The following is a 22657-nucleotide window of genomic DNA, read 5'->3' as shown; positions in this document are numbered from 1 at the left end:
CATAGATTTGCCACCTGCAGCTACAGGTGATACATTTACATTTCACTCTATGAAGAGTCACTTTTCATTTTGAACAAATGACAATTTTGATTTCAAAATTTTTCTTGTGCACGTATGATGAGGCCAAAGTTGTTAATGTGTTAACTCCTTTAGCAGAAAAACATTATAAACAGCTAACTAATGCCATTTTATGTCAGTATTAACATGTGATTCAAGTAGAAAATGAGTTAATTTCAATAATGCTTTGTTTTTTATCCAATTATTAAAATGAAAGTAAAGTTTTTGAGTTAATTCTGTCAAAGTTAAAAAACTTTGTGACATTGTAAATGTACCTGTAAATTCAACTTAAAAGTTCAACATTGAAGGTAAAGTTAATTAGTTTGGGCAGTAATAGTTACAAATACAAAAGTTGATAGAACCCAGTGTCATAATGAGAGCAAAGTCCTCTCTAAATCAAAAATTATGGGGAAAAAATGTACTTGGCCTTGGTTGTAATATACATAATGTTAATGATTGCTTCCAAACAAACTGTGACCTTCTACCAATTCAAAGTTGAAGTTATATCTTTCAAAATTTATAGATATTTTAAATTATATAAAGAATAATTGAACTATAAAATTGTGTTGTGGCAGAACTGATATTAAAAAATAAATGCTCTGTATAAAAGTTAACCACAGATTAGGCCATAAAGCAAATCTCAGCAAATATCAAATTAAAGAAAATAAATAACTTTGAATGGGTACAGGTTTTCTTTTTAGGGTGATGATAATGTTCTGAAATTAGGCACTGGAAATAGTTACATAGCTCTGTGAATATACTAAACTGTATACTCTAAATGAGTGAATTTTACGGTATGTAAATTATATCTCAATAAGGCAGTTTTTAAAAAATACTTTAGCGCAGCAAGACACCCTTCTTCTCTTTCCTGCCTGCCATTAATTAGATTTAAGAGATGTGTGAGCTTTTGAAGAATTACCTTGTAAATCAGTCTGTGCCCTACATTTTTTCTTTTTTAAAAATGAGTCTTCTCAATTTTATTGAATTTTGTTCAAAAAACATTTGGAAATATGTATTCAATATTCAACAAATGGAAGAGTGTTATTAAAGCATTTAGTAAACTGCAGCTATTGAAAACACTGTAAAGAGCAAGACTTTTTTTGTATATATATGTTTTTATTGAAGTATAGTCAGTTTACAATGTTGTGTCAATTTCTGGTGTACAGCACAGTGCTTCAGTCAGACATGAACATGCATATATTCATTTTCATATTCAAAAACAAGACATTTAAACTCATCCTTGCAAAACAAAAGAGGAACAAAACAAGTTAAAAGTAAGAATCCAAACAGCATATAAGTTTTACTTTTGAAAATCTATATTCCATAATTATATTTTGGACTCTATGGATTTATGGGATGAATCTTTTACAGAACTCCAATTTTAATGGATGAACTTATTATATTCTGTACTGGAATGGAAAAAACAGGTTATGATTTTGCAGCATCTAGATTTGGTGGAACCATAGAGGCAAGTTTTTTGTCAAAAATAGTTTTTGAATGTAGCCCAAAAGAAGTATATATGAAATTATTTGGACTGAAATACACATACTTTTCAATACAAAAAAAAAATTGAAAATATATTCCATTTAGTAGAATTTCCTCCAAAGTTACTAGTTATTCAGCACCTATAGAGAAAGTACTCTCTCAGTTTTATGAACTACACATCACTAATTATTAAAGAAATATGAATCAAAACTACAATGAGGTATCACCTCACACTGGTTAGGATTGCCATCATCAAAAAGTCACAAATAATAAATGCTGGAGAGGGTATGGAGAAAAGGGAACCCTCCTACACTGTCAGGGGAAAGTAAACTGGTGCAGCCACTGTGGAAAACAGTATGGAGTTTCCTTAAAACTAAAAATAGAGCTGCCATATGATCCAGTAATCCCACTCCTGGGCATATATCCAGAAAAGTTGAAAATTAATTTGAAAAGACACATCCACCCTGATGTTCATATCAGCACTATTCATAATAGCCAAGACATGGAAACAACCTAAATGTTCATCAACAGATGAATGGATAAAAAAGATGTGGTATACACACACACACACACACACACACACACACACACACACACACACACACACACACATATACACAATGGAATATTATTCAGCCATGAAAGGAATGAAATAATGCCATTTACAGAAACGTGGATGGACATAGAAATTATTATTTGTGTGAAACTAACACAATATTGTAAATCAACTATAATTAAATTTGAAAACCCACCAAACAAAAAAAAACACACCAAACCACAATATGTATGAAATATTTTTAATGAAACATTTGAATTAAAAAAAAGCAAGTGAAATAGAAAGTGAAGCAAGTCAGGCAGAGAAAGATAAATATTATGTATCACTTATATGTGAAATCTAAAATAAAATACAAATGAACTTATTTACAAAACAGAGACTCACAGACATAGAAAACAAACCTATGGTTACCAAAGGGAAAGTGGGAAGGGGAGGGATAAATTAGGAATATGGGGTTAACAGATACACACCACTATATATAAAATAGATAAAGAACAAGGATTTACTGTCTAGCACATGGAACTATATTCAGTATCTTATAGTAACCTGTAATGGAAAAGAATCTGAGGTTGTACACCTGAAATTAACAAAGTATTGTAAATCAACTATAGTTAAATAAATAAAAATTTTAAAAAATATATTCTGGACTACAGAAGTCAATGTTTGTCACCAATTTCAAATTCATTGACCAATTATGTGCAATTTTATGAAAAGTTTAATAAGACCATATGGAGAAAACGTATTCTTCAAAAACAATTCCAGTGATTCAGTAGAGGTAGATACAGCTGATATGCTGGTTAAAGAATGTGAGTAAGTTCCAAAAATAAGAATTCTGGTTAGGCCACTTTAATGTTTAAATAATCAATATAAAGAATATTTTATGCTTTAATATTCACAGACCTATATTATTACATTTAGAAAAAATATTATTTTGAGAACAGATTTGACTACAACTGCTTATGACTGTATTTGCTCCTCTTGCAATAAGAAGCTGTACAGGTGGTAAGAGCATCAAGCTGGCCCTTAAATTACTATAATCTCCCCAACCACCACCCCATCGTCTACTCCAAGTGTCTTTCCCCTGTTCCCTAGGAACAAAACCCCACCACGCTGATTAGCAGACTGGTTTTCTGGCCTGCCAGGAATGTGTTAAATATAAATATCCTCCCACCATAAACACAATATAAGTTACAGAAAACTCAAACAGTATAAAAATGTACAATGCAGAAAGTGTAGGTCCAACCCCCTAACCCATCTCTGAGATAAACATCAACATTTGGGATTATTTCTCACACACACACACACACACACACCCCACCCCCCCCACAAGCTTGCATATAGTGTATGCACATATATTTATTTTTACATAGGTTTCATACTATTATAGGAGTTCAGAATAGGCCTCCCCAAAATGGCGTGTGGATTATTTTGAGCTAAAGGCAACGGAGGCCCTGTGAGCTCAAGATAAACTATTGCTCCTCTTAACTACCTAGAAGAATTTAAATTTGGGATTTTTTTCCCAGGGAAAAAAAAAAGAGTTATTGCCAGATACAACTTTTATCTAAGTGGGCCCACGTATATGGCAAAGAAAACATCTAATTACTAAACATCTGCTCTTCTTACCATCCTATGAATGACCCTCCTGTCCTTGGAAGCGTGAGGCCCCTAGCTCATTCCTTAGGTCAGGATGGCATATCTGCCTCTTTTTACTTTCCTGTCTGACCCTCTTATGTCTCTGGGGTTCCCATACATATGAAATTAAATTCAGCTTTCCCCAGTTAACCTGTCTCGTGTCATTTTAATTATTCGACCAGCCAAAAAGAACCAAAGAAGGGAGGGTGTAAGAGAAATTTTCCCTTTCCCAAAACTATATGTGCTACTCTATATTTTTTGCTGAATAATGTATGTATCTCAGATGCAGCCTTCCACGTAGATAAGAAGTTAATGATTTGGAGATTTTGCTCAAGTAATTCATTAACAGGAAGATCCACATTTCGTTTATCCTGTCCAGCAGATCTAAGTGAATGTTTAGAGGCTTCTAGCATTGCAAAACTGTCTAGTCTATGAAAGAAAACTCCTAAATGTGCATAGAGCTCTCTCACTTTTTTGTGTTCCAGTCAGCAATTTAAATTGTGACTCTTGTTCCTAGGATTGCTAACTTCTCAAGAAAACCTCCCTCCCAAAGCATCAGAAAAACAGCATTTACACGTTATATAATTTTATATTTCTTGTATTTGCTGGATTCAACAAATATTTATTTAATAACTACTACGTGCAAGGTCCTAGAGATTAAAATTTTATTGACACATTTATTGATGATTTCCTTCCCAAGGACTAAGCTATTTTGTAGTGCTGCTACCCTCTAAATATTCTACACTTCATTTACATCATTTGACAGGATAAACGGGTCTTCTTCTTAATGATCTACTTCAACAAATCTTTCAAAACATTGTCTGGCTGCAATTAAATTTCCAGCAACATCCACTAAGAAGAATATAGCAAGACAGATAAAAATGACTACACTTTATTGAAAAACTATGGTTTATTTTTTACGTTCAACAAGTGTTTTTTACTATTTACTATACACAGGGCATAGTAATAGGTGTTTAAAGAGGTCATTCCTACACTTCGAGATTACGCAGATTATGGCGTTTTTAGATTTAATTTTTATTATTACAAAATAGTGTATTACAAAATACCTGCACCTGTGTATCTAACACCCAACTTAAGAAATGCAACAGTATTATTTCAACTGACATCTCCAATATACTCTTCCTAAATCATCAAAGATTATTACCATCAGGAATTTGGTGTTTATTATTCTCATAAACTCTTTAGTACTTTTATTATGTAGATTTATCCGTAAACAATATATAGGACTTTCTGTAAGTTTTAATACTTTAAACAGAAGATATCATACCACTATTCATATCTTCTGCAACTTATTTTTTTCAGTCATTGTGTTCTTAAAATTTACCCATGTTAATACATGTAGCTTAATTTTGTTCACAGTAACCATCAAATGGACGGATGGATTGATAGCTAGATAGATAAATAAATACAGACATGCTGACTGGCCATTATATGAACATACTACAGTTTATCCATTCTCCTGTGAATGGACAGATAGGTTCTTCCCAATTTATGATGATGCAGACAGTAGAGCGATGAAGATTCTTGTACAGGTCTCCTTTTGTACATATATGATATTAATGATCTGTATCTGGGAGTGGAATTGTTGGGTCATAGGGCAAATGTATTTCAACTTTATCAGCTATTTCCCAAATAGCTCACCAAAATGATTGTACAGATTTACTCTTGCACCAGAAGTGTATGGTCTCCCATTAATCTACAGCTTCAATTTTGGTGTTAGCTTTTTAATTTTGGGCAGTATGATGAATGTGAAACTGTATCTCACTGTGGATTTACTTTGCATTTCTCCAGTTATGAGTTAAAATGAGCACATTTTGCAGTCAAATGCTCTACCACTGAGCTCTACCCCCTAAAATGAGCATATTTTGTATGTTTATTGGTGATTTAGATTTTCTTTTCCTCTATCCATTTTTCTACCAAAGTTTCTTTTGCTTACAAATTTTGAGGAGTTATTTCTATTCTTATTAAAATTTGTGGTTGTCTCTGGTGTTAACATATCTCCCAACTGGTGGCTTGTCTTTTGACCTACGTAAGGAGTGTATTTGATGTAGAGAAGTCCTTAATTTTACTGTAGTCAGACTTAATACTCTTCCTTTATGATTCTGTTTTTGTGCATGTATCTTGTTTAAAGAGACTTGCTTATCCCAATGACGTAAGTAAATATGCTTTCAATGTTTTAGTTTGATAGATTTAAAGTTTTGCTTTTCACATTTAGGTATTTGTTCCTCTGGAATCCATTTTCGTGCGTGGGATGGGGTAAGGATCTAATTTTATTCTTCTCCATAGGAAAAAACAGTTGTCTTATCACCATTATTGACTTGTTTCCCCACTACATCCTTATGATACCACTGTTAGATCTAGTTCCACATGTCTCTCAGCTCTCCACTCTGTTCTTTACATCTGTTTGTCTATCTTTACTTTCCATCTATTTGTTTATATTATTACAGTTTTATAGTAAGTCTTAATGCTTGAAGAGGCAAGTTTCTCTCACCTTGTTTATCAAAGTTCTCTTGGTTCAGCATGCCCTTTTGGTCTTCTAATTAAATTTAAAAACCATCTTCTCAATTTGAATAAAATGCTGTTGGGTTTTGACTGGATTGGAATTATTCATAAAGTATTCAGGGGAAAGTTGATGTATCTTTTTCTGATATTGAGAATACCTATTCAGGAATATTGTATGTTTTTACATTAACTTAGGCCTTCTTTAATGCCTTGCAATAAATTTTATAATTTTCTGTGTGAAGATATTGCTTATCTTTTGTTAGATTTATTCCTAGGTACCTTATTTTTTATAGTTGCTATTGCAAATTGTAACATTTGAAAAACTGCAGTCCCTATATGATGTCTGAGATTTCTTCAAAATAATTTAGGTTGGACTTTAGAATCATGTTAATGTTTCATATATTCAAAGAATAAAATTAAATCAATAAGAATGTGGGAGCAGGGGAGGAGGCCAAATTAAATACTAACAAATAGAATGAACCAAACTGTATTTCAAATAAATAATAAAAACACACTGAATGGGAAGAAAAGACCCAATTTTGGAAGTTCTGTATATATTTTCAGTTTAAAGGCAAAAAGAACCACAAGTAAATATTGAACTTCAAATAGTAGATTGGATTTTTTTAGTGCAATAGGTATAGGAATTATAAAAATATGAAGCATTTAATGACAGAAATAGCTCATAACCAATTGAATAAAATAAGAATCTATGACTCCATTCTTAATAATAATTTTTTAAAAGGAGATGGAAATTTCAACTTGTAAATGTAGATGAAATGATGGAGTTAAAAATCACCATTTGCAGCCATCATAGTAAGAACTGATTTTAAAAAGAATTATTTAATAATTCTAAGATTAGTGAGTACAAGTTTATTGAGGAACAGGACATCCATATAATGTCAAAATATCCTCACAAGTTACTTATTAATTACAAAGGAAAACTTATTAACCTTACAGTAGAAAAACTTGGCAGACTCTACTTTAACCAAGGGTTCTAACTTAACATCACCAACAATGAGATAAACTTGCATTATGTGCCTACCGGTGTAATGGCCTGAGAGGGACACTCTTATCACTTCTGTGGCATTTCTGCCAAAATGCGTAACCTGGATCTGATCATGAGAGAAGGTCATACAATCCAAATCAAAGGCCACTTTGCAGAATAACTGGCCTATATTCTTCAAAAATGTCAGAAGCATAAGAGATTTTTTAAGTTAAGAAACTATTATAGGTTAAATGGGAGTACAGGGACATGAAAAATCAGTGTGATCCTATATTGGATCAGTTAACATACAGTGGGTAATTCTATGCTCCATTTAACTGTCGAGAAAATACTACTGGTAGTGTTCTAACACCAGAGAGAACAGCTGAAAAACAACACACACACACACACACACACACACACACACACACACACACACACACACACCATCTTCTTTATCCATTCATTTGTCAATGGACATTTAGGTTGCTTACATGTCTTGGTTATTATGAATAGTGCTGCTATGAACATTGTGGTACATGTATCTTTTCGAATTAGACTTTTCATCTTTTCTGGATATATGTCCAGGAGTAGGATTGCTGAATCATACAGCAACTCTATTTTTAGTTTTTAAGGAAACTCCATATGTTTTCCATAGTTGCTGCACCAATTTGCATTCATCCCAACAGTGTAGGAGGATTCCCTTTTCTCCACACCATCTCCAGCATTTATTGTTTGTGGACTTTTTAATGATGGCCATTCTGACTGGTGTGAGGTGATACCTCATTATAGTTTTGGTTTACATTTCTCTGATAATTAGCAATATTGAGCATCTTTTCACGTGCCTATTGGCCATCTGTATGTCTTCTTCGGAGAAATGTCTGTTTAGGTCTTCTGCCCATTTTTAATTGGGTTGTTTGTTTTTTTGTTATTGAGTTGTATGAGCTATTTGTACATTTTGGGAATTAAGCTTTTGTTGGCTGCATCATTTGCAAATATTTTCTCCCAGTCCCTAGGTTGTCTTTTCGTTTTGTTGATGGCTCCTTGGCTAAGTAAAAGTGTGTATGTTTGATTAGATACCATTTTGGTTTATCTTTGCTCTGATTTCTACTGCCTTGGAAGACAATTCTTTTCAAGTAAAGAAGAAATATATTCAAAAACAGCTGGCAAATAGAGAGGAGGAAACAAAATTAAATATTTTAAAAAATTACCAAGTACACCCATTTCAAGTAAAGATAAGGAGACCCACATACTTCTTAATGATCCCTGAGCAATAGTTCATCACATCATGAACAGCTATTAATTTACATAAAGAAACAGTATCAAAACAAATTAAATTGTTTTTAGTCACTCTGTTTAATAAGACAAGGAAGAATGATGCATTTTGAAAATATTGTCATCAAAAACTGTTTAAAATAGTAAAGATTCATCACCTAAAAGGAATAAACTTTGAATATCTGGAATATAAACATGCTGGTTCTCTGATGATGCCAGATAAATGCGTTTAGGCAATAAAGCTTATTGTTGCCGAAAGTATAGATTATAAATAAGGATTACTGGAACACTAACAATCAATTTCAGATTTTTGCCTTCTTCATTTCAAGAGCCACAAAGCCAGTTTTCTTTAGACTGCCTGGGCTGGTTTGGGCCAAGATCTAGTCAATATGTAGTCTGCCAGTGATGTAGGTAAATAAGATAGAGGGATGAAGAAAAATTGAGCATCCCAGCCAGCTGAATATCGAGTGCGGGGATGCACAGATGTCAGAGCGTGTTCCATGCAGTCAGTGACCAGGTTCAGGTTTGTGCTACTTTGCAACAGTCCATTTTTCATGTTCTCAAAATCTGTATACAAAAAGATAAATTGTGGTCAGCAATTTTATTCCTTGTATTTTAAGATCCTATTGCACTCAGCCACAGAAGTCTAACTACATGTAATTTCCGCAAGGATTAGGACGATCAGACCCGTACTTCCCAATATAACAGGCACTAGCCACATGGAGGTGTTGAGCACTTAAAATACAACTACTATGACTGAAAATTGAACTTTTAAATTTTAATTAATTTTAATTTTAAAACTCAGTTCTGTTATTGGAATACTTTTAAGTATCTTTGGAATAATGTAGGTATGTTAATCTACTTTTTCAACTGGAAATTTTTTAACGTCTCTATTGAGACATAATTCATACATCATAAAAATCATCCATTTAAAGTGTACAAATCAATGACTTTAAGTATAACCAGAGTTTTGCAGCCATCACCACAAACTAGAGAGCATTTTCATCATCCCCAAAGGAAACCCTGTACCCATGAATAGTCACTCCCATTTCCTGCCAACCCACCCAGCCCTAGGTAACCACTAATCTATTTTCTGTCTCTGTGGATTGCCTTTTATCGACATTTCATAGAAATAGAATCATACATTGTGGACTTTTGTGACTGGCTTCTTTCACAGAGCAAACTATTCTCAAGGTTCATCCATGTTGCAGTGTATATCAGTACTTCACTTCTTTTTATTGCCGAGTAATATTCCATTGTACAGCTATACCACACTTTGTTCACCCATTCAACATTTAATGAACATTTGAGCTGTTTCCACTTTGGGGCTATTATGAAATAATGCTGCTGGCAATTATAAATTGTATGAATCTAAATATAGATGAAGTATGTCCTGGGAAAGTTTAGCATCCAAGTTGAGGTGTGCTGTAAGTGTAAAACACATACCAATTTTCAAAGACTAAAGGGAAAAAATATGTTAAATATCTTATTAATAACGTTTATATTGGTAATAAATGTAGAAATGGCAGTATTTGGGGGTATATTGCTGTTTCTTTTCCTCTTTTTAAAAGTAGCTATTAGAAAATTTATTATATATATAGCTCTTAGATAGCTATTGGACAGTACTGACCTACTGACCTAGATTATTCTGATCCATTGACAAATAAATGAATAATGTCAATTCCTTTTAAATCATGAAATAAATATATCCCTCCTCTTACATATAGTCACTTTTTAGTAAATTCTATTTTCCTTTGATTTCTGTTGTAAACTGTATGTACCCATAAGGGGAAACAAATTCCCTCTTAGTTTAAAACTTTAGATGGGGAGGAGCTTAGAACAATGACTGGCCTCCTGGCATCTTAGGAAACTTAGTTCTGTAGCTTGAGTTCTGAGAAACTCAGTTTTTTGTCAGACTTTCCTTGATCCAATTTCCCTCCCCCTGTTGGTGGTGACCCTCTTAGGCCTGATGAACCCAGAAGACAGGGTTGTAGGTCACAAATCTTCTCTCTGTGCATTGCCCTTCACCTTTCCTCTGTACTAAGACATCATCCAAGGCCAGGGACAGGGCTACTGCTACCGACCGCACGGCCTTTTGTGAAATGGAAAGGAGAGCTGCTCCCTTTGGCCTTGGCAAGCTGCTGACTTCTTTGTGTGGGGAAAAAAGCATCCCTTCCCCAGGAAGGTGCCCCACACCAGTGTGCATGACTTACTTCTACTAGGAAGATTGCCTTCCATCCACCCCCAAAACTGCCTCCTCCTCCAGGTCATCAGAATGATATTCTTACACAAAATTGAACCATCTCACTCCTACAAGCCTTCCGTGGCCTGCACATGAGGTCCAGCCTCTGGGAATGGTCAACAGGGCCCTGCAAATCTGGTCCCCACTCACTTACCTCTGCCCACCTACGTACACCCTCCGCCCCCTCACAGTGAGACAGACATGGAGTTTGTGGCCAGGCCCTGCTACCAAAAGGGTAGGTGATACTGCAGGCTGCACTTTACCTGAGCAGGCCTCCCACACCAGTCTGGCAAAACAATGAAGAGGCACGTCCCTCTCAAGACCCAGAGACTCTATGCCTCTAACCATGTAATACCTCCCTGTGCTAGGTGGCCAGGCCCACAGGTGACCAAGCAGGGCAGGCCCTGGCCCTAGGCTGCCTGTATGTCTCTTCCCCAGCCGCAGCAGCCATCACCAAGTCAACCATGAGGGCAGTGGGCATTTCTGAGCCCCTCCTATCTTGGGAAGGTTCTGTTTAAGAAGCTTTATTCTCAGAGGATCTGCCAATCAATCCCCACCAACCCTCTTTGCCCTTCTCATGCGAGGGTTTCCATTATCCCCTCAAAAGAAAAACTCACAGGCATCAAAAAACTTCTGTCCATAGGTCTCCTTGATATGAGGAGGGACTTCTTTCCAGACTTGCTTCATTGTCTCTGAGGCCTTCTGCAGATCTGTCATCTCTGTTCTGAAGTAGCCAGGTTCAACTATGCTGATTTTCACCCCAAAATGCTGAAGCTCACGCCTAGGAAAAAACCCTCAAGTTAACTCCTCTGATTGAAAGATACCATAATTTCAATGTTCTCAGGGAGGAAACAAAACAAAACATAGTTATGAAAAGCACATTTACTGAATATTTTAAGGAGAGGAAAAAACGAAATTTTAAACATCCCTAGATGCAACAACCGGGACATGATTATACAAACTACCGGAACCATTCAACAGTTCTCAACACATCCACTCTTCTAACAGAGTTATTAAGTACCTACCACGTGCCAGACACTGGAAACATGAAGAATATAAGGAATAATAATGAAAATTAGCATTTTCATGATATCTACTGTGCTACATGCACAATCTTAGTAAATTAAGACTCTGCTCCCCACCTCAAAAAGCTCACAGTGAGTGAGTGCATCTAACAAGTAAGCAAATAATTGCAATATAATTCAAAAGAAGTCTAAAGGAGAGGTATTCAAAGGGCTACATAAGTAGAGCGGGGGACGCAGACTTTCTGAGGCAGTTAGAGTAGGCTTCAGTGAAGAGAAAATGTTTCAGTTGAGCCTTGAAGAATAAGGAAGGAATTTGCCCATGAAGAAAGAGGAGGAGTGGAATATCAGGCAATGGAAACTGCACACACAGAAGCAGGGGACTGTGAAAAATTACAGAGTGTTCAAAGACTGCAAGAGACCATTAATGGAATAGGATATGGGCCTTAAAATTACAAGTCATTGGTCATTCCAGAATATTCAAGGTAGTTCAAAAAACAGTTCCAAAAATACTTATCAGGGGTTGTGCATGTCCCAGGCACTGTGCTAAGTGCTGCCTTTGCCAAGTGAAGTAAGATGACCTTGTGCACCATGTTAGACACATACTGTAGGCACTCCAGGGAAAGCGATGAGGCTCCCTAAACTAGAAGTTCAAGCAGCCTTGCTAGGGAAGATGAGCCCAAGCTGATGTCAAACAGAAATGTTTGGAATAATGGTCCATAAGAATGTAAAACACAAAGCATCGTGACCCTCTAAAGCAATGAATGGTTCTCAGAGTGTAGACCCAGAACAACGGTATTAGCATCTGGGGGCTTGTTAGAGATGCAAATTATTGGGCCCCAGTCCAAATCGGAAACACTCCAGATGAGAACCAACAGTCTGTTTGAACAAGCCCTCCAGGTGGCTGTGAGGCATGCCAAAAGTAAAAATTCCCCGTTCCAAAGGAAAATCCTCCCTCATTGAACCAAAACATAAAACTCTCCAATTTAGAGCTTCAGAAAATGATTCTCCAGGTGCTTGAGTGTGCTGGGGAAGGGGAGGGGCTGTGCAAGCCAGGGGCGCTTCTGCCCTCTACATTCCCTTCCCCTTGCAGCTTGCTCACAGATTCCCAGCACATCACAACATCTCCATCCCCTGTCAAACTCCAACTCAGACGTGGGACAGAACTTCCTGTTCCTGTTGATTCCTAGCACAATTAAGGCAAATTGGAACTTTCTAAAGGAATTAGTGGTTTGAATGCTGGAAGCGCATATCTTTGCTCTTGGTCTGGGAATGAGTCAAGGAGTCCAAGAGTCATGAGTGGTGGTAAATCAGCAGGGAGAAGCCCCGTGGAGGTAGACAGGATGTCGGGCAGACAGGAAGCCAGGCAAGGTGCCTGCCACATAGTAACAACTTATGCAGTGTCCTCGGTTATTTCCCTACTCCCCTCCTAAGCAGATAATGTACTTTGCACATTGTAATTGATACATATCAGTCATGGTATGTGGTAGTAAATAATGGCTCCCAAAGATATCAGGTCTTAATACCTGGAAATGTAAATATTTGTTACTGTAGGTGGCAAAGACTTTGCAAGTGTGACTGAGTTAAGGATCCTGAGATAGGGAGATTGTGCTAGATTATCTGGGCATGCCTTGAATGCAATCACAAGTTTTCTTTACAAGAGAGGCAGAGGTAGATTTGAAGGCCAGCAGTGGAAGAGAAGACAATGTGATCACTGAGGCAGAGATTAGAGCGATGTGGCCACAAGCCAAGGAATGCTGGTGGCCACCAGAAGCTGGAAGAGGCAGGTAACGAATTCTGTCCTAGAGCCTTCAGAAGGAACACGGCCTTGACAACAACTGACATTGGCCCAATGATACTGATTTCAGACTTCTAGCCTCCAGAGCTCGAGAGAATAAATATGTGGTGTTTTAAGACACCATACATAAATTACTTATGGTAGTTTACTATGGCAGCCATAGGAAGCTTATACGTGATGCCTATAATATTTACAGCTCATTTCCAAATGAAATTGCCCTAAGGTCAGCCCCTGCTAAAGGGGAGTTTGTACAGCACCCTAATGTCTATAGCTGACTACACCGGGAAGGGTGCTTGATGGGAGGGGCGCCCCTCTCAGGCCTGGACAGTGACTCTGCCTGTTATTACCTATATAGCTATGACAAATTACTGAACCTCTGTGCCTCAGTTTCCCTAGACGTACAATAAGGATAAAAATAATTTCTTCCTCACTGGGTTGCTATGAAAATTAAATGATTTAATAGATGCAAAGTACTCACAACAGTGCCTGACACATAGTAAGTGCAAAATATATTATGTGATGTGGTGTCACCTGGCATACACAAAAGAATGAACTCAGCTAACAGAATTCTCTCTCTCAGAAATTGAAATATAAAGGGAAATACAAAAAAAAAAAAAAAAGCAGCTGATAGACATGAAGCTGAAATGATGCATTAAAAAAGATCCAGGAGGTAGAGGCAGGGCCATTAAGGGTTGTGGCAAACTGAAGATATAACAAAGAAAAGAAGCTATTCGATAAAGAAAAGACACAAAAAGTAAAGCAAAGGAATAAGTTAGTTGGAAGCAGATAAGCACCAGAAAGAGTCACCATGAAGAAACAAAAACAAGTGTGCTTTAAGGAGGAAAGAAGACAATCATTCTCTCTTCAGAAATGAAATTGTATCAAGGGTAAATCTTGAATTAAAGTGTCAAGTGGTGATAGGAGACAGGAGTGCGGAAAAAACACAGGTCTGCCAAGTCCTGATTGTGGCAGGTGAACGTTGATAAAGATACTAAAATCTGAGGCTCAGTTTCATGTATAAAATAGACCAGTAACAATATCTACAGATCAGATTTTGAGAGTGATGAAATAAGATAACGTAGGTGAAAGTGACGAGCATGGTATTGGAGACATGTTTAAGTGCTCAGTCGTTGCTTCTGTTTTAACTTAAGAGTGTTACCTCAGAACATCTGAAAAGGCTTCCACTCCATACTTGGAGCAAGAGTAGACTGTTCCAAAGAAAGCAAGTCTTCCCAGAATGCTGGAGACATTGACGATTCTCCCCTGTGCGCTCTTCACCAAGGGAAGCATGCTCAAGGTCACCTCTATCAAACCAATGAGGTTGACTTGGAGGGTACTCATGTAGGTGTCAATCTTCAGCCAGTCAGTGTAGCCAAATGGGTGAAAAGTGCCTGCGTTGTTGACCAGACCCCAAAGTCCTAAAACAATAAAGGCAAAGCAGGAGTTTAGTTTCAGACAAAAATGAGAGACTTTTACCTTAATCAATCTTCCTGCTGAAAACAAAATGCTAGACAAAATATATTTTTTCAATCTTCTTAAACACATCTATCAGTAAGAAAGTATAGAAAGGTCAGGCTAAAAACTAAAAGAAGGTAGGAATCCAGGGAGGGTAAACAGAACACTGATGCTAGCTTTTTGATTCAAGAAAATTTGCCAACCAGTGTGAAATTGAAGTTCAGTACATATAGCCTCAAAAAACATACACATTAAGAAGGTATGAAGTCCAGGGCCCACCTAAGGTAGGGAATCTAATAAAAGACACTTTCTTCATTAAACTGGGATGCTAACTGGCTACACTGTCACATAAGGGTGAGATAGAAAGTCCTTCCAAAGGACTGAAAGTATAACTGCCTGTCTTGAACTCTGGTGTTGGGAGAATTGGCCCTGAGGAATCATAACCACAGGTCATCCCTCATAAGAGTTTGCAGCTGAATTCACACTATCTGTGAGGCCAAAAAGGCAAAAAACAAAAAACTTCAAGACAAGAACTAAGTTGAAGGTGGCCAAGTGCCCCCTGGCACCTGATGGAAGCAAATGTAGATCCTCTCTGAAGAAATCTTTACGTCAGGCCTTAAAGAGTCACCAAGAGAGTTACTAAGAAAAATAGGAGTTCACTGTCATCAGTCACTACATACACAAGGTAACAAAGCATCACAGGCAAAGAAGAGCAGAAACCATAGGCAGCAGAGACAGGCTCACAAGGACTTTAGATACCAAAATTATAAGACACATAAAGTAAAATGTGTGTGCTAAATGTGAGTTTTAAATAAAAGGGATTGAAAATATTAATCCAGACAAGATACTATCAAATTGATCAAGAAGATTTAGAATGAACCAAATAGAAGTTCTAGAAATAAAAGGTATAATAGCTGACATTCAGTGGACAGATTTAATAGCAGACAGAAAGAGCAGAAAAGAGAAAATAGTAAGCTGCAACATAGAAAAAAGGAGACATTTAGAATACAGTGCAAAGAAAAAAGAGATGGAAAAGAGTGAAAGAAAAGAGACACAAGAACAAATTAAAAACATCTAACATATATCTAATCAGATTCAGGAAGAAAAAAGAGGGAAAATGGAATAAAGGCAATAATCTGAAGTCACAACAGATGAGAATTTTCCTGACTGTAAAAGACACTAACCCATAGAGTCAAAAAGCCAAATAAACCCCAAGCAGTATAAACTAAATAAAGGAATTCACATCTAGACAGACTAAAACAAAGCCTTAGTAAGACCAAAGAAAGAGAATATCCTTAAATAGTCAGAAAGAAAAGACAGATTTACAAAAGGTGAAACAGGCTGACAGCTGACTTATCAATAGTAACAACAGAAACCAGGGGTAGTGGAATGTTATCTCCAGTGGGCTGAGAAAATAACTGTAAACTTACAAATGCTTATCTAGGAATGATGGTAAAGACATTTAAAGAAATGTAAAAAAAGAAGAAGAGGGAGGAGGAGGAGGAGAAGAAAAAGGAGAAAAAAGGAAAGGAAAGAAAAGAAAAGAAAAGAAAAAGAGAAGTTTTACCCCTAATATCTTCTAAATTCTAAAGAATATACTTAGTCAGGAGGAAAGTAATTTTAGATGAAACATTCAAGAAGGAATGATGAAGACAGAAAACAGTAAGTAGGGAATAAATCTAAACATCATATATTGTAGGGCCAAAAACAGAACTAAAATACATACTAGCAATAGCATATATGTCAGAGGAGGTGATTGAAGTTCAAAGTGTTCTGAAGGCCTTGGATTAATCAGGAGAAAAAAATAATAAAATGACAATTGGTAAAGATGCAGTTCAAATTTCTAGAGGAACCACTAAATACATAGGAATAGAATATGTTACTTTCAATTTAGTAATGGAAAAGGTGGAATAAAAATCCAATCAATTCACAAGAGGGAAAGAAACAGAAAATGTGGGACAAAAAAGCACAAAATAAGGCGACAGAAATAAATTCAAACATACCCGTCCTTAAGTAAGTGTAGGTGAATGAAATGTTCTAGTCAGAAAGGCAAAAACTGTCCGGCTGAATTATTTTGTATATCTAGCTGTATGCTATTTACAAAAGACTCATATAAAATATGGAGATATAAAAAGTTTGAAAGTGTAAGGTCAGAAAAAGGCTCTGAGGCAACAATCTTTGTCACTGAAGGGATGGTAGCATACTCCCCTGAGAGAAGGGCCAAAGAGAAAAGCAGGTGTGGTGAAGAGAAGATAAAAAGACAGAGAGTCCTCCTTTAGATTTTATGAATCTGAGGTTCCAGCAGGATTTGCAGATGAGAAAGCCAGCAAGCGGTTGGGAATTCAGGTGTGAAGAACAAGAAATAACTTAGCAATCAAGGGCATAAAGGTAATGGATAAAACTGTAGGTAGGTGGGGTCCATTCAGCATTGGTTGAGCCCATATCATGTACCAGGCAAGATGTCAGAAACTGGAGATACAGCAATGGGTAAGAGAGGTCTGTGTCCTCAGGGAGCACACGCTCTAACTGATGGGAAAACAATGACAACAACAACACTGTAGAAATAAACTGCTCTGAACAGCACAGCACAGAGGCTGTGACTGCCTGTAACTCCTGGTTCTGCCTGGGGGAGTCAAGAACGTCCTCAGGTAGGAGTAATAGTTTAAAGTCAATTTTCAAATTTAAAGTACATTTAAAAAAATTAAACATTCTGCAACCCAAGCAAAACAATTTTATTGCCAGTTTGCAACTCCTAGGTTAAATAGACATTTAGGACGTCCAATTAATAAGATCTATTAAATCATAAAACAAGGGGGAGGAACAAGAAAGAGGTTAAAGAGGATTTGGATAATATCCAAAGAAAATGCAACTTAGAAAAGAGGATTTCTCATAATTGCCGAAAATTGGAAACAACCAAGATATCCTTCAATATGTGAATGAAGAAATAAACTGTGGTAACTACAGTAGAATATTATTGAGCAATAAAAAGAAATGAGCTGTTAAGCTACAGAAGGACATGGAGGGACCTTAAATGCATATTGTTAAATGAAAGAAGCCAGTCCAGAAGGCCATACCCAACATGATTCCAACTATATGACATCTGGTAAAAAAAAAAACTACGGAAACAGTAAAAAGCTGAGGAGTTCCCAGGTTTGGGGGAAGGTGGTGACGGAGGAAGAGATGACTAGATGGCTCACAGAGGATTTTTAGGGCAGTGAAATTATTCTGCATTATGCTATTAATGGTAGATATACAATAATTTCTATTTGGCAAAACCCATAGAACTGTGTAACACAGTGTGGATCCTAATGTAAACTACAGACTTCAGTTAATGATAATGCATCAATACTGGGTCATCAAATATAATAAATGTGGCACGCCAATGCAAGACGTTAATAATAGGAGAAACTATAAGGTGGGGGTTGTATATGGGAAATCTGTACTTTCCAGTTTTTCTGTAAACCTGTAACTGCTCTAAGAAACGCTGTCTACTAATTAGAAAAAAAATAAAAACTTTTTTTTAAAAAAGAAGAGGACCAAAGGCTGACATTAGTGAATGTCTATATTTTAGATGGTAGCCAAGGGAAGAAGAATTGATTTCTAAAGAACACCTTGAAAATTCTTCAAGCAAAGAATTGTGGTTGTAAACATTCCAGTTGCAAGATGGGATAACAGCATCAAATTGACTGGGTTCATTTTTCGACGTGAAATTGTTAAGAAAATGAAACAGCACAAAAGATCAAGACTGCCCTTCAAATGACAAAGCCAGCATTTAAGCCCTGCTTTTGAGATTTTATATATATATAAAACGTGATATATTATATATATACATTATATATATATATACACACACACACACACACACACACACACATATATATAACTTTAACAGCTTCATGCCTAAGTAATGAAAGGAGAAAATAATTCTCTATACCTCTGTCCCCCACACGCTCTTTCACCCACTGGGTGGCCGCAGCGATGCTCTGTGTGTTGGTGACATCCAGGATCACCGTCTCCACCCTATCTGACGTCTGGCCCTTCAGCTTCTGGGCCCCCTTCTCGGTCAGACACGCAGCCAGCACCCTGAGTCCTCGCAGGTCCAGCTGCCTGGCCAGCAGGTTCCCGAAGCCCGAGTCACAGCCCGTGATGAAGACGTACTTGTCCCGGAGGTGGCTCACCACCTGCCTCTCCCGGTACCAGCGCAGGAGGTAGTACAGGCCCACCAGGGCCGCCAGGTACAGCCACATGGTGAGAAGATCTCCTTTCCCTTTCAAAAGAAAAAGAACAGTTTTATTTTATTCCTTCCTTTTTTTCTCTAACCAGTGTTGAGTATTTACTATGTGCCAGGCATTGCATGAGGTGCTGGGACTCTTTATTAACTAATATTTAGTCCAATCCTCTAGTCACAGTCCACGGAGGGAGTCAGGGAAGTAACCAAATAAATGCACTGCCTTGTGGTAGGTGCCAACAGAAGCGTACACACAGTCTAATGAGGCTGCAGAAGAGGGCCAGTGACCCACTGCCTGCAGAGTTAGAAACAGCTCCACAGAGGCGGTGATTTTGGAGCTACTTCCTACAAGATAGTTGAGTTCAAAAAGTGGACAAGGATGAAAGGACACTCCAGGCAGCAATAATGTGCATGTGAGTGGAGTGGTGGGCAACATGAAACTTGCTGATACCGACAGGCAGCTCAGCACGGTGAGGCAGAGAGCACACAGAGGAAGACGTGGAAGGTATGGTAGGGAAGAGTCGGGCCAGGAGGGGCCCGTGGGCTGCACTAAGGCATCGGGATGCTGTCTTGCAGGCCACAAGGGTGTGCTACTAGAAGGTATTCAATGCAGGAGTAAGATGGCCAGACTTAGCTTTAGAAAGCTCTGCCTCACAGCAGGAAAGGAGGAAAGATTAAACAGGGGTGCGGTGAAGGCAAAGAGATTAGTTAAGAGACCCACAATTTCGGTGAGAGATTGCAGCCAAAGTAGTTTATAAATATAGACCAATCAGTTGCATTGTTCAGAGATGAGTGTTGGGTGTCCAGAGATGCTTACCTGTCTGTATGTAGTTCTGGAGAAACATCTACCACTTTGGGGCAATCTACAGTTGTTGGCTGAACTAACACATGATTCATAAAGTTACAGGTAGAGGTCAAAGGCGGGCTTGGGCCCACTAGGGCATCATAAGGCCCACACAGTGCCTGCCTTAGCTTGGCTTTAAGGCCTTCCCAGTGCTCTGGCCCTTGACTTCGTCCTTAGCCTTCTCTTTGACCACACTTCTTTTGCACGCTACTCTTCAGTCATAACAAACACCGTCCAGTACCCTACACACTACAGGCTTTTCATGCCTTGGTACACAATTCTGTGTACAGTTCCTTCTTTCCCAGCTCTCATCCCTTTGAGAAATAACATTCATCTGTTCAGGCTCCACTGAGTCATCATTCTCATTCGGCAGACATCAGTTCAGCATCTACTATGAGCCAGACACAGTGTTAGGCACTGATATGTGACAGTGAAGGAAACGAGGTTCCATTTTCACTGAATTCACAGTCTTAAGTGTAAAGACCGGCAAGAAAAGAATGCGATACACAGTCGTCCCTTGGTATCCACAGGGAACTGGTTCCAGGACCCTTCGCAGATACCAAAATCTGAGGATGTTCAAGTCCCTTATGTAAAATGGCATAGCAGTTGCATATAACTTATGCACATCCTCCCATATACTTTAAATCATCTCTAGATTACTTATAATACCTAATGCAATGTAAACGCTCTGTAAATAACTGCAAATACAATGTAAATGCTATGTAAGTAGTTGCTGGCCTGCAGCAAACTCAAGTTTTGCTTTTCCAGAATTTTTTCCTAGTATCTTTGATCTACAGTTGGTTGAATCTGCAGGTGCAGAACCCGTGGATATGGACAGCTGACTGTAACTGAAGTAAGGGAAGGATGCTGCTGGAGCACTCAGGAAAGGCTTCCAAGCCAGTCTAGGAAGATCTGAGAAGTTTCCTAGTGAGAAGTAAACATAACTTGAGATCTAAAGCACAATCAAATGGCAGTAAAGGGAGGTAACACTTGTGTAGCACTTGGTATGATCAGGCCCTGTTCTAAGCATTTCACATATATTAATGCTGAATTCTCACAACAGCCATGTAAGGCAGATCCTGTCATATCCCTGTGTGTCAGTTCAGACATCAAGACAGACCTAGACATGCAAGGGACTCACTGGGGGCAACATCTATAGAGAATAAAGGGGGAGAGTGCAGAAATAGGTGGCAATACAGGCCTGACACCTCTGAAAGAAGAGAGAGAAGGCAGGGGGATTTAAGAGAAAGAAACTTAAAATGCAGCCTAACCCCCAAAAAGTCTCAGCTAGGCTGATGGGGGTCCTTGAGCAAAGACTGCCCAGCAGAGTCCCACACTGCGCTGAACACTGGGCTGTAGGAGCTTTCAGTCCTACCTCCAGACCTTCAGAGAGGAGAGAGGGGATGGAGATTGAGTTTAATCACTAATGGCCAATTATTTAAATTAGTTATGAATGAAGTAATGAAGGCTCCATAGAAACCGAAAAGGATAGCATTCAGAGAACTTCCGGTGAGCATGCGGAGATTCAGGGAAAGCGCTGTGCTCAGAGGGAGCGCAGAAGCTCTGCGCCCCTTCCCCCTGCCTTGCCCTGAGCATGTCTTTCACCTGACTGTTCCTGAGCTGTATCTTTTTATAATAAACCAGTAATCTGGTAAGTAAAATGTTTCTGTGAGTTCTGTGAGCCACTCCAGCAAATGAATTGAACCCAAGGATGGGGTTGTTGGATTCCCCAACCTACACTCGTCAGTCAGAAGCACAAGTGATAATCTGTGTTTGCAGCTGGCATCTGAAGGTGGGGTGGGGAGTGGGTAACCTTACAGGACCGAACCTTTAACCCGTGGAGTCTGATGCTACCTCCTGATAGTGAGCGTCAGAACTGAGCTGAGTTGTGGGGCACCTGGCCAGTGTCGCAGAGAATGGGTTTGTTGCAAGTGGGTCCAGAACTGTTAAGGGTATAGGGAATAACACTGGAGAGCCAGTGAAGGGGAGAAAATAGTGGACAGAGGCATTTAATGCTCCCTCCATCACTCCCTCTCTTTCTCCCCTTTCCCCTCTCCCCCACATCCCTGTTCTCTCCCCCTCCCCCAAGCTTTCAGCTCTCTCCATTCCAACAGCTCTTTGCGTTCTCTAGCCAGCTACCTCTGTTCTGCCCAGTTGGGTGTTCTTTGCTGCACTGTAGTCACAGACAGAGCTTGTCCTGCCTGTCTATGGACTAAAAGGGCAGTTTCCTGAGGCCAGTCACAGATGAAAATCCACCCTCCACTGGGAAGGAGCTCAGACCTCACAGCCTCCCTGGGTGTTACTATTCAACCATCACAGAGCAAGAAGACTGAACTTGCAGAAGGGGCGTGCCAGGCCAGTCAGAGTCCCAAAACATGAGCCAAAGCTGAACATGAATCAAATATATATCCGACGATGCCTTGAGTATTGCAAACATCTATAGCCCTTGACCTGACCATTTTCTGAGGTTCTGTCCTGTGTTTCTAAATTCCGTAAGTACTCTCCAGCCAGATACTCAATATATCCAAGATAGAATGCATCTTACTTTCTGCTAAAAC

General features: G+C 38.3%; 1 protein-coding gene across 3 annotated transcripts in view; it reads right to left on the bottom strand.

Annotated features, from left to right (window-relative positions):
• Positions 1-8572: 8572 nt before the first annotated feature.
• LOC105075641 (17-beta-hydroxysteroid dehydrogenase type 6) overlaps positions 8573-22657 on the bottom strand; it is a 146749-nt gene continuing 132664 nt past the window's right edge. For all 3 annotated transcript variants that reach the window (XM_074374658.1, XM_074374660.1, XM_074374661.1), the window contains 4 exons: positions 18962-19294; positions 14732-14990; positions 11370-11533; positions 8573-9077 (listed from right to left, as the gene is read on the bottom strand). In XM_074374658.1, coding sequence (XP_074230759.1) covers positions 8860-9077; positions 11370-11533; positions 14732-14990; positions 18962-19294 — 974 coding nt within the window. In that variant the 3' untranslated portion in view covers positions 8573-8859. The remainder of the gene's footprint in view (positions 9078-11369; positions 11534-14731; positions 14991-18961; positions 19295-22657) is intronic.

This window comes from Camelus bactrianus, chromosome 12, assembly GCF_048773025.1.
Source record: "Camelus bactrianus isolate YW-2024 breed Bactrian camel chromosome 12, ASM4877302v1, whole genome shotgun sequence".
Taxonomy (NCBI): Eukaryota; Metazoa; Chordata; class Mammalia; order Artiodactyla; family Camelidae; genus Camelus; species Camelus bactrianus.
The sequence above is the reverse complement of the archived record's forward strand: the minus strand, read 5'-3'. Positions and strand labels throughout refer to the sequence as shown.